Consider the following 13161-nt stretch of genomic DNA (forward strand, 5'->3'; position numbering starts at 1 on the left):
TGGCAGGGGGCTTCTTCCTGCTTTCCCTTTCGCCTCCCTGCATTGTGCCTACATATGCAAATTAACCGCCATCTTGTTGGCAGTTAACTGCCAATCTTAGTTGGCAGTTGCATATAGCCCTGATTAGCCAATGAAAAGGGTAGCGTCGTACGCCAATTACCATTTTTCTCTTTTATTAGTGTAGATGATTCTTGGGCCACAGCCCTGGAGAATCTGATTTAGTATACTTGAAGTAGAGCCCAGGAACCTGTTTTCTTATCAGGTTGCCCCAGATTAATAAGAACCAGATGGGATCCAGCAGGTTATATTTTTTGGGTTGACTGGGAAACCTACATTTTTTTTAGTTTTTATAGTGGACTAGAGGCCCGATGCACAAAATTCGTGCAAGAGTAGGCCTTCCTTTCCCTAGCTGCCAGCACTGGCTTCCCTCTGGCACCCAGGACCCAGGCTTCCCTCTGGCTGCCGGCAGGCACCTGGGACCCAGGCTTCCCTCACAGCTCCAGTTTCGTCCAGAAGGTCGTCTGGAAAGACATCTGGTCTAATTAGCATATTATGCTTTTATCATTATAGATTAGAACTGGTTCATTCATAATACTTTCAATTCATTTTGGAAACTTTGTTGAATTTCCAAAAGAGCCTCAAACCCAGGGTCTCCTCCATCAGGGAGCTCTCTGGTTTCTGGCCCAGCCTGAGAATGCAGGAATTTAGACTGGGAAGTGCTGGCTCACAGAGTAAGTCCCTGCTCCTTTGCTGATACAAGACCCTATATCTAGAAGGCTTTGGAGGGCAGGAAGGTAGCCAAGATCCTAAGCAATCTTTTGGCTGAGGGCAGTCATCAAAGAAGGTTGGCAAGTTTTCCTTCTTGAAAGTGGATGGAATGAACTTCAAAAAATATTTTTAATCCTCACCTGAAGATACGTTATTATTTATTTTTTATTGCTTTTAGAGGGGGGGCAGAGAGAAAGAGACAGACATCAATGTGAGAGGGAAACATTGATCGATCGCCTTCCGTATGCACCCCAATAAGGGATTGAACCTGCAACCTAGTTATATGACCTGGCCAGGAATCGAACCCCCAACCTTTCAGTGTATGGGACAATGCTCCAACCATCTGATCCACCCAGCGAGGGTGAAAGTGGATGTAATGAACTTTTCAGTCTGGGAGCACCTCTGCTTCTGTTGGGGTCACCACCCTATCAGCAGCTAGACTTGAAATCATTTCCCCCTATAACCAATCAGTCAAGTCCTGTGGATTCTACCTTCAAAATCTCTCTTCTACCCAATCCCTCCTTTCTATTCTTACTACTCTAGGTCAGGCCCTTGGTAACTCTTGGCTTTATTACAGCAGATAGCATTTTGATTGTTACCTTCTTCCCTCCATTCCATTCATTCCCTTCATTGCCTCTGTAGTACCACTTGATCAATTCTCTTCTTGGTGCAGCTCACATCATACTTTTTCTCACAAGGCAGGATATAAATTCCTCATTGGAGTTCAAGGCCTCTTCATGACCTGGTCCCAAACCAGCTTTAATGTGCCATCTATTTATTTCCCCCCTCAGCAAAGGCAGCTCATACATCTCACAGGAGGTCTCCTCACTGCTCCTGAACCTGTCTCCTTCAAACATTATGTCTCCGATTTCTCCAGGCTGGAATTCTTTTCCAGCTCTTTAATCTTCAAGCACTTAGCAGCTTTATTAAAGAACTTACGTTGGTCTCTCTAATATTAAAGTTTGTAATTACATGTTTATCTCTCTTACACACTGAGAACCAGATCACACACTGGGAAATCAGACTTAATTATTATTTAATTTTTCATCTGTGCCCCCCCTCATATGCACAGAATGCCTAGCAAGACATCTGCACATGTATTGATTAATTAAATATTTTTTAATCAAACTGGGGATTGGAGAAGATTGTTTCTAATTGAGTCTATTTGCAAAGCTTGCTTACTGATTCAACAAATATTTATTAAGGGCCTGCTATATGCCAAGCACTGTATAGGTTCCAACGTCATAAACACAGTAAGAATAGCTTACAGATTCAAGGTGTATGTGAGGAAATCTTATTCCTAAAGCATAGCTGTGAGATTATTTAATACCTAGTATATTGAGTTCTTACAAGTATATCTGAAAGGAGAAATATGACCCCCAATGAGATTCTGCAGTTCCCACAAAATAAGGTTCTCCCCTCTAGTAATATGTGTCTTGAAAATGGGTTTATGGACATGCAGGGAAGACATTCTATATTTGCTCTTTGCTCAGTTTCACTTCATCATTTCTCTCATCTCTCCCTTCTTTTTTTTCCTGAGGGCGTGAGGAGAACTTTGTAAAAACTGTGCAAAACTAGAAAGACCTAGGGCTGCAGTTGATGGTCTTTTATTTTTTATTTTTTAGTGTGAAGGTGGGAAAATGGAGCTGGAAGAGAATAAATCACTGTTCCCACTAGTCTTCATGGATCATGCCTTCTGCTTTTAGCAACAGCTCTTTCCCATTATTTTATTAAGCCTCTCTTGCCTGGAAAGAGGAGTCTGACCTTTAACTTTCTATTCTGGGCTCATTTGGAGATGTTTCACATATCCATAATATTGTCGGTTGCTACAAGACTAGTTCTCTTGATTCTCGGTGGCTGGACATTTCTGCCTCTCATGGAAACAGTATCCAAGGAGCTGTCACTCTTCTTTCTCCCAAAGTGGTAGGTGGGTGTTTGGTATCACATAATGACTGTACCATACATTGAGTACAAGTGAAAATGAAGGGAATTTATTTCCACCTGATGCTTCTGCTCGGCAATGTCTCTGAAACATACTTTCTAATAGACTGTTGTCATGGTCACTTGCTTCTTTATCTTTTACAGTATCGGGAGGCCCTTTACAAGTTCATGGTGGATACTGCCGTACTTTTGGGTGCTAATAGCTCCCGAGCAGAGCATGACATGAAGTCAGTGCTTAGACTGGAAATTAAGATAGCTGAGGTAAGACTTAATCTAAAATCTACTTTTTTATTTTCTTTATTTTAAAGGCAGTATATCCTGAATGAAAAAAATATATATAAAATAGCATTCTGTGACATTGTCCTTTGGGTCCAAGGTATAACGAATAACACCTCCTCTGGAAAGTCTCAACTATGGCCAAAGACCCTCTGACTATATTTTCCAAGAGAAACTCCTGTATGGCTCCAATAGAAGAATAGTTATTTAATGAATCCTTATTGATTTGGTTTGAGTGGAAGGTAATTTTTAAAATATATATATTTTTATTGATTTCAGAGAGGAAGGGACAGGAAGAGAGAGATAGAAACAGCAATGATGAGAGAGAATGATTGATTGGCTGCCTCCTGCACACCCCCTACTGGGGATTGAGCCTGCAACCTGGGCATGTGACCTTGACCGGAATCAAACCCGGGATCCTTCAGTCCTCAGGTCGACGCTCTATCCACTGAGCAACACCAGCTAGGGCTGGAAGATAATTTTTAACGTAACCTACTCTTTTCCCATTGCCACTCAGGGTCAGTCTGACCTAAGATAGGGACTTAGAGAAGTCTGTCCCACCATACTGGATACACAAATTTGATGTAGAAGTGTATAGGGTGAGCATTTTTAGCTGCCTTTCTGGTACTATTTGTATCCAGCCCTGTTTTTTCATTCTTTTCTTGCCCTGCTTTAATGAATCTCATTGTGTTACTATGTTCTGTGTAGGTCACCTTAAATTCTTCCAGGTTAATGCTGGGAACAAAAAGATCTAAGAACCAACTTAAGGGAGAGTGAGAAATCCTAAATGGTTAGCTTTCTTTATAGAATAACTTTTTTTTCCCTAGAAGAACCAAAGTGTAAAACCCCTATACATTCCCAAACCAGAGAGAACAAGTATTGTGAGATCTGTTTGTTGGGATACTTTGCTGTGGGGGAAAAAAAAACTTTTGTCAAGAAACACTTGTATATGGATTGGTAGTCTTTTATAACAAGTTGCTAAAAATCCTAAAGTTCATGTGGCTCCAAGTGTTGCTTGGCTTGTGTTTGGTGAAGTGTGGTGGGATTTTGAGGTATGGAGTTGGGGTGATGGAGAAGGTGGAGGAGGAATTAGTCTTTCTCTCAGCAGCAGTGATGTATGTGTGGACCTCTCTCCAAACTTCTACTTGCAGCACAAAACGTCCAATCCTGCGTGTCACCTTTGAACACTGTGTGATGAAGGTCACTGCAGATGTTCTGGAGTCAAAGACTGTGCCTCTAAGCCATGCCTAAAGGCTGTCTGGATTCCCTTCCCAGGCAAATAGGAGACACAGAGCTCTAATTTGGACTGAAGCTCTGATACATCGGGGAAGGCCTTGTTCTTAGCCAGGGATTTAGACCAAAAAGGGAACTAAAAACAGCTGGGCTGAGGCAAGACTGGGAATTGTCAAGAGGCTAAATGAAGTGACAAATCCATGGGATGGGGAGAAAGCTAGCAGAGCGCTCAAAACTGCTTTGAGGCCAAAGGGCTCCAACCTGGGGCTGCAAGCCTGAGTAGAGGGAGGAGTGGACAGTCTGAGGCAATGATTCAAACAAAACCTGGAAGATGTTTGTGAGACACATGAAGTCTCTCCTGTGGAGGGTGACAGGGGAGAAGCTAAGGGCACTGAATCATTTAGAAAAGAGGGGGCAGATGTCTACCACTCAGCCCTCTGTGTCTTTGCCTTGAAAAATCCATGGCACATGATTTTTGGCATGTTAGTAGTGCTCACTTCTGTCTCTTAAACCCCAGGTCACCGAGGACATTCAAAATTAGTGGGAAATAGAGTTCTAGGGAAACTTCTGAAGCTTCCCTCGGGTGGCAGGACAGCTTAGTCCAGCACAAATAAGTCATTTTAAATACAGCCATGGAAGTGTGCATTTGACCAATCCCAGATAGAGGTGTGTGCACCAGGGCAGGTCTTAGTGATGGAGTGGCCCCTGTGATTGGAGGCAAATGGAGTTTAATGGCAAGATTTGACAGAGGAAATGAATCTAGGCTAAGTCTGGAATCATAGTTCCAGCCCTGGGCGTGGTGGTTGTGAATGGGGGCGTAAGAGTAGGAGAGTCCTGTGGAGGTGGTAAGTGGCAAGTTTAATGCAAGGGAACCAGATGATGTGACTCAGGGGGTGGGTATGGGGAGCGACTGCCTGTTCATGGATGTGATTAGGATGGCCCATGGGGAAGGTGATCATTGCGGCTCTTCTTAGATTAGATTAAACATGGCAAAGGTTAGAAGCTTCAGTTTTGGGGTTTTTTTTGGTGGCGGCAAAATGGCAAGGGCATGAGTGTATCAGGATGGTGAGACCAGCAGTGGGGCCAGGGGAATCTCGAAGCCAGGGAAACCAGAGGGACGAAGGGAAGTGAGGGAATGAGCTGTTGACAGAAGATTACAGGAGGCAGTGGTGTCCAGATCGTCCTGTGTTCTTCAGTGAAAATGTGGCCCTAGGGATGAAGGATGGTCTGTGGCTCCTGACACACTGAGCTCATTATCTGGACACCACAGGTGAAGGTAAGGTGTTTGTCTCAATTGACTTTGATGTCAAAACGGGGCCAATAATAGATTTTGTCCATCCACATTGTAGGTGAGGAAGGAATTCTGGGTAGTTATATTTGTACTGAGGACAATGTTTCCCAGTGAACAGGACAGGAAGTTTCTTTTTATTTCTAAATCTTGCCTGAAGTGATGTCTTTTGTTTTTCTCTCCCAAGTTCAGCACCACACCAAAATCTTGAAAAACCGTATGATACTCTGCAGACGTTTGCGCACATGTAGAAGGTGTCATGCAGTAAGAAACTGTTCCTTTGAAAAAATAACCAAAGTCTACTTTCAACAGATAATGATTCCACATGAAAACCGAACCAGCGAGGCCATGTACAACAAAATGAACATTTCCCAACTGAGTGCTATGATTCCCCAGGTTGGTGAAAATAATCCAGGGAATTTTATTTTAATTGGTTACTTTACCAGTGATTGCATTTCATCTGTGTGTAAATTTTTGCCTTGTCAAACGTACCACCAGTCTTTTTGGTTATCATCATCTTTGTCCATTATCACATACACTATCCCTTTTCTGTGCATCAGGATGCTTTTTGCTCTTGGGACAGAAAACCTTTCCAAGGTGGCTTAAAAACTTACACCCCATTTTGCTACATGACGGAAGTTCAGACATAGGTGGCTACTGGTGTTGGCTTAGCTGCTTAACAATGTTGTCAAAGGCCCAAACTCTTTCTTTCCACTCCATTCTCTTTAGTGTATTGGCTTTTTGACTTCATGTTGGATGATTCAGGCATGCAAGGTGGCTACCACATGTCCATATATCACATCTGCCATCAGGGCAGGAAGACGAGGGAAGGGACAGTGATGGCCATATCTAATTCTTTTACCAGGAAAAACCAAAACCTTTCTAGACTATTCCCAGGTGGCTTCCTTTTATTTCTTATTGAGTAGAATTGGGGCATGTATATGGCCATCCCTACCTACAGGAATGGCTGGGCCTGTGAGTAGCTGATTTTTCATTTCAATAGTGGAGGCAAGCAAGGGAGGGACCAATTTAAACAGCAAGATAGTGATGCTCTGAAGAGGGGATATGTTACATTTTGTTGCTGCTTATTTCCCCTATGCAAGAAAGGTTGTGTCAGAAAGAAGACCAGTAATGTCCTGGGGCATTTGTGTCTTTGTGGACGTGACAGTGAGTAAGGGAGAGTACAGGGGGGAAAGGGAGGAGAGAAGGAGGAGAGAAAGGGAGCATAGAACGGAGAGGGGAGTACAGGATGGGGAGAAAGGAAATGAAGGAGAGGAGAGTTGAGGAGGGAGGGGCAGAGAGTACTGGAGGGACCAGCAGAGTGAGTGTGGGTATTACCAGGTGAGTGTATGTGTTGTCCATATGCGGATGGTATAGAACACATGTTCCATTTATGATGCAAGTAGTAGGTCTGGGTGGCAGTGACTGGGCATTTATTTTCTAGATTTGAGCAGTTGCATTTTTAATTATTTGGTTTGAAATCACAAGCAATGGATTCTGTTAAACCGATGATTTTTGCCTTGCTTGCTGCCTAGCAAGAGGTACTTCACTTGGGGTTTTTTTTTCTTTCTCTTACTTCTCAGTTTGACTGGCTGGGCTACATCAAGAAGGTCATCGATACCAGACTCTACCCTGACCTGAAGGACATTGGCCCCTCAGAGAACGTGGTGGTTCGTGTCCCGCAGTACTTTAAGGATCTGTTTAGGATATTAGGCTCTGAGAGGAAGAAGTAAGAGTTTCCTTGTGTATTTTACTGTGACTTTTTGTTTTTCCTTGTAAATGTTAAGGCCTTACCTCTCACATCCTTTGAAAACTGTTTTTAATGAAAGTTGCATCAAAAGAGTCTTGGGGGAAATCACGGTGTCCTTTGTGACAAATTGGCCAAAACCATCGTCTGCTGTGATTTACTTGCTGCAATGACAGCGCATACACAATGTTTTTGCTCCTTATTTCCAGTATCTCTCCATATTTTCTCTCTGAAAACCTAAATTATTTGTTAGTTTTGTGAACTAGTCATATAATAATGTTTTCTGAGACTTCCATATGAACATCTTTCCTCCCCACTCCCAGTTAATTCTTAGTCAATTGCTGCTTTCACCCCCTTGTTTCTTTTTAGCCAATAAGTCACTTTGTGGCAATAAACCGAGGTACCTATATTGAAAAGACATAAGATCACTCTGAGAGCTGTAGAAAAATTGCCCCGATGAAAGAATTTCAGCAACTGTCAGGTTTTTCTTTTTAGAAAGAATATTTTAGGTCCCACCCGGTTTGGCTCAGTGGATAGAGCGTCGGTCTGCAGACTAAGGGGTCCCAGGTTGGATTCCGGTCAAGGGCATGTACCTTGGTTGCAGGTACATCCCCAGTAGGGGGTGTGCAGGAGGCAGCTGATCGATGTTTCTCTCTCATCGATGTTTCTAACTCTCTATCCCTCTCCCTTTCTCTCTGTAAAAAATCAATAAAATATATTTTTAAAAAAGAATATATTAGGATTTGTTGGGGTGCTACTTTAGCACTGCAAAATAAGGAAACCCCAAAAATGCCCGGGAAAGATAATTTTACATCTTTATGAAGCGATTCAGATTTCACTACAGAAAATGAAGCACAGAAAGGTCAACTAGTTTACAAAGACAAAGGCAAATTGCCAGGCCAGGATAAAAAAAAAATCATATTTTCTTATTTGGATTTATACAAGGCATGTTGCAAGGGGTTATTATTTTTTAAAAAAGCACCTGCCAAAGTCCTAGTAATAAAATTCAGCATCCATCCTCACCTACGGAAGGACACATTTGAAGAGCTGTATTCTTTTTAAGATGATATATTCTTATGGAAAAACCAGTATGTGTTCCTTGAGGAAAGCATGCGGGATAGTAAACATACATAGAAGGGGGAGAAGAAACAATAAATTCACTTAAGATTCTACCAGAAATAAGCAGTGATTCTTTGAAAATTCTCTGAGCAAAAATTGAATCTAGAGGTAAATAGTGTTTGGGTGGGGTAGAGCCTTGCTATTCAAACTGTGCGCCATGGACCAGTAATGCCAGCAGCCTGTGGTAAAAATATAGATTCCAAGGTCCCTCCTCCATAGAGGCCTATAAAGTAGACCTGGAGTGAGGCCCAGGAACCTGTATTTTAACAAGCAACTCAAGAAAGTCTTATGCTTACTCTTTTGGGGAGGGGGAACTCACTACATTAGAATAACTTATTCATATGTGCTTCCTAGTTCTGAAATACTATAAAATATGATCCAAATGATTTTCTACACCTATGCCATTGAGTTATTGGACGCATTTTAAATTTTGGTGGTAATTTGCATTGAAAGGTGGAGTTTTTACCATGCTATATATGTATTCTTCAGACCTAGTGAGTTGTTTGTGAATTAGTAGGTGCTTTAGGAAATTAATTTTATTTCCATAAAAACCTAACTTATAACAACATGATAGATTGGATCTTGGCTTACTATATTAGAAAAATCATCTCTATGGTGATGATTATACTTTAGAACTGCAGGACTTGTTATAACAAAAGGGACCAAGAAGATCATGAGTAGAGGGAGATTTTAATCTGCTTCTTGTCAAAGTGATAACTTGATGTAAATGTAATGAACAGCAGTGGCAGAATATATAGATAGAAAAGTTACCTACAGGTATAAAATGACCATGATATAAAATGACCTTTAGACATTATGAAACTTCAGTTTTAAAGGCAAAAAACATCTCTTTCACATAATTTATGCCTCAAAAACCAATTCATCAAAAACAACTTGTATCCTATATATTCTTATGAGATTTCAAGACACTTTACATATTGAAAAGATTAATACTTTATTTGCACATCACAGTGCATTTTTATACTGCTAATCATATTTTATCCTCACTTGTGTTGTATTCCAGTCCAGGAAATATCCCCTTGGGTCCTCATAGTTACATATTAGTCAGGACATGCCAATTGCTGCAATAAGTTCTTCTAAACTCTCATTGGCTTGCACAATAAAAATTATACTCTTGGCTCATGGAACGGTCCAACGTGGGTGTCCCTATAAGATGGCTTTCTTCCAAGTAGGGACTTGGGAATCCAGGCTCCTTCTTCTCGTGACTTCCCTTCTCTGGATGTTTGGAATCTTCTCCATTCAGCTGATAGGTGGGGAAAGAGAGAGGGTAGAAGATTGCAAGGAAGTTTTTGTGGTCAGGCCTGAAAGTGGTGCATATCCCCTTCTACCCCTATTTCATTGGTCAGAATACAGTCATATAACCCATTTAACCACAGAAGAAGCTGGGAAGTATATTTAAGCTGTGTGCCCAGGAGCAAAATATCACATAAATGATCTAATTTTCTTGAAATGACATTTTCTTGTTTGTTCCACCTTGCCCCCAAATGACGCAGTGAGCACCTGACGGTGGGCACTCTTGTATAATAAGTCTTCACTTAATGTCATCCATGGGTTCTATGACTTTAAGTGAAATGATATATAATGAAACCAGTTTTACCGTAGGCTGATTTAAAAATATATTTTTATTGATGTCCGAGAGGAAGGGAGAGGGAGAGAGAGAGATAGAAACATCAATGATGAGAGAGAGTCATTGATTGGTTGCCTCCTGCATGCCCCCTACTGGGGATCGAGCCCACAACCTGGGAAAGTGCCCTTGACCGGAATTGAATTCAGGACCCTTTAGTCTGCAGCCTGATGCTCTATATCTACTGAGCCAAACCAGGTAGGGCCACCATAGGCTAATTGATATAAATAAGAGTTCACTTCCTATAGCATCTCATCAAGGTTGTAACAAGACAATGTTATTTGAGGATCTGCTGTAATTGCTTTTGTAACTTCAAGGCCTAGCACAGTGCTTTTCATAGTAGATACTTCATAAAAATTTCTAGAAATTAACCAGATGCCCGAATCACCACTATCCAGGAGGTGATACGTAAGCAGAACCGCAGAGAATAAGGAGGAGCTTTCCAGGTAGAGGAGAGTAGAAAAGGGATGTTGCATATGTCCAGTGATGGGACTAGCATGTTGCCTTCGAAGCAAGAGTCCAGAGAGCTGGGGAGGCTTTGAGGGGTTGGTTTGGGCTCAGGATGTATAAAGGGAAGGTTTTTTAACATCCTCTCACCTCTCCCCTGGAGATACCTTTGAAGAAACAGCCAGTCCTTCTCAAGTTGGATATCTCTGCTGTGCCTCTGTTCTGAGAATCTGCCAGTGAAAATCACACATGGGTCATGATGATGTTAACCACCATTATGACTAACAGTTACCTTAAAATAACTATATTATTTCCGTTTTACAGATGAGGAAGCTGAGGTTAAGTGATCTGCATAAGGACACACCTATTAGAGGGAGCAGAGCTGAGATTCTAAACTCGGTGACCCTCATTTCTATGTCCTATTTCCCATACATGTTTCTGTATGGAAATGAGACACCTTTCAGACACTTCCCTGTTAGTTTGGAGACAGACAACTCTCCTTTAATTTTCAGGATTACCAAACCATCTTGGGTTGGTATTAGCTGCTCATTTCTTGACTGCTTCTTACCCTCTTATATCATGTCTCCTGCCAGCCTGGTGGGAATAGGCCTCTCTTTCTGACTCAATGGCTTTGGGGACAGAGGCACTGACTCTGAAAGTTGGTTCATGGTACAAAACTAGAGCAGTGAGATCCCCCAGAGGTTGTTCCAGAAATTGTGTTGGCCCTTGAGGGACAAGGAAGTAGGTGGCCAGGGCAGGGCCATTTGAGGGCTTGACATGGAGGCTGCCTAGAGGGAAACGGAGTTGGAGTTCAAGGTGGAAAGGGGGTGTGAAGATGCAGTGATGTGCTGGGTCCCTCAAGTAATGGGCATGTCTTTCCAACTCCATGTGGAGTGAGGTCACATGCATAGTTTGAAATCAACTCTAATTTTTGATGTGTCTGAGCACTAGGTGGCAGTAATTCAGTCATTTAGTCAGATCTGCCCCTGGCTTGGGAATATTTACAACCTGGAAATCGGCAAATGCTACAGATCAAGTTTTTCTTGGCAAGCCAGTTGTCTAGCACAGTGGTCGGCACACTCATTAGTCAACAGAGCCAAATATCAACAGGACAACGATTGAAATTTCTTTTGAGAGCCAAATTTTTTAAACTTAAACTATGTAGGTAGGTACATTGTTATTAACTTAATTAGAGTACTCCTAAGGCTTAGGAAGAGCCACACTCAAGGGGCCAAAGAGCCGCATGTGGCTTGCGAGCCGCAGTTTGCAGACCACGGGTCTAGCACATCACTGGGTGATGGGTGCTGCAGACTTCCATCCCTTTCTGCCTCCCTTCAGTTCTTCTACCCACTCCTGACTTGAGGCTGTCTTAGATTCCATCTTATTTGGTCTGAGGAGCAAGAATGGGAGGGGGAGGCTGAGGAAAGATGAGGCCAGAGAAATTTGACTTGGGATCTTCTGTGTGTGTGTGTGTGCCTGGCCTAAAGCAGACTCTGGGAGCTTTTGCCAAGCCTCTGTGATCTTTTCTGTCCTTAATTTTATTTTCATATAAAGCATGCACAGTGTACATTAAAGTGAGATGACTCTTGTTGCACAGGTGCTCCTAGAGCAGCGGTTCTCAACCTGTGGGGCGCGACCCCTTTGGCGGTCGAATGACCCTTTCACAGGGGTCGCCTAAGACCATCCTGCATATCAGATATTTACATTACGATTCATAACAGTAGCAACATTACAGTTATGAAGTAGCAACAAAATAATTTTACGGTTGGGTCACAACATGAGGAACTGTATTTAAAGGGCCAGAAGGTTGATAACCACTGTCCTAGAGGCTTACCTGGAAAATGTGCTGTTCTGTGGACCTCTTACAGGGTTCAGCAATGCTGATGGTGATCGAGGGCCTCGCTGTTCAGAGCATGGCCCATGGAGAACAATATTGGCCTCGCCTGGGAGCTTGTTAGGAATACAGAATCTGGGATTTAGAAAGTCATAGTTTAGCTGTGTGTGCAGAAAGATGAGGAGATGGAGTTTTCCTAGATCAGTGGTTCACAAACCTGACAATCATCGGAATATCCCCAGAGGGCTTGTTAAAACATACTGCTGAGCCCCACCTCACAGTTTCTGATTCAGTTGCTCTGGGGCAGGCCCAGGAATTTTCTAACAAGTTCTCAGGTGATGCTGAAGTTGCTGGGCTAGGGACACAACTTGGGAATCACAGCCTTAGGCATACCTCTGAGCAGCCTCTAGGATTTAGAGAGATTTCTTTGGCTTTGAGAACCTTTGAGAAGAAACTGGTTCACCTCAGGGAGTATGACTGAGAGGAGCAAATGCAAGCTCTGGAATCTGAGGACCAAATGTGAGTCCCAGATTTTTTTATTTTTATTTTTTTTAATTTTATGAAATCTTTATTGTTCAGATTATTACATTTGTTCCTCTTTCCCCCCCCCATAGCTCCCCCTCCCAGTTCCCACCCCACCCTCTGCCCTCACTCCCCACCCACTGACCTCATCCATAGGTGCACGATTTTTGTCCAGTCTCTTCCTGCATCCCCCTCACCCCTTTACCCCTGAGAATTGTCAGTCCACCTCCTTTCTATGTCCCTGATTCTATTATATTCACCAGTTTATTCTGTTTATCAGATTTTTTATTCACTTGATTTTTAGATTCACTTGTTGGTAGATAGGTATTGGTTGTCACTTA

General features: G+C 42.4%; 1 protein-coding gene across 1 annotated transcript in view; it reads left to right on the top strand.

Annotated features, from left to right (window-relative positions):
* The window catches only part of PHEX (phosphate regulating endopeptidase homolog, X-linked), a 201391-nt gene that overhangs the window by 48927 nt on the left and 139303 nt on the right, over positions 1-13161 (top strand). The window contains exons 7-9 of the mRNA XM_006752997.2: positions 2854-2970; positions 5819-5902; positions 7090-7235. Of these exons, the coding sequence (XP_006753060.1) occupies positions 2854-2970; positions 5819-5902; positions 7090-7235 (347 nt within the window). The remainder of the gene's footprint in view (positions 1-2853; positions 2971-5818; positions 5903-7089; positions 7236-13161) is intronic.

Source organism: Myotis davidii, unplaced genomic scaffold (assembly GCF_000327345.1).
Source record: "Myotis davidii unplaced genomic scaffold, ASM32734v1 scaffold930, whole genome shotgun sequence".
Taxonomy (NCBI): domain Eukaryota; kingdom Metazoa; phylum Chordata; class Mammalia; order Chiroptera; family Vespertilionidae; genus Myotis; species Myotis davidii.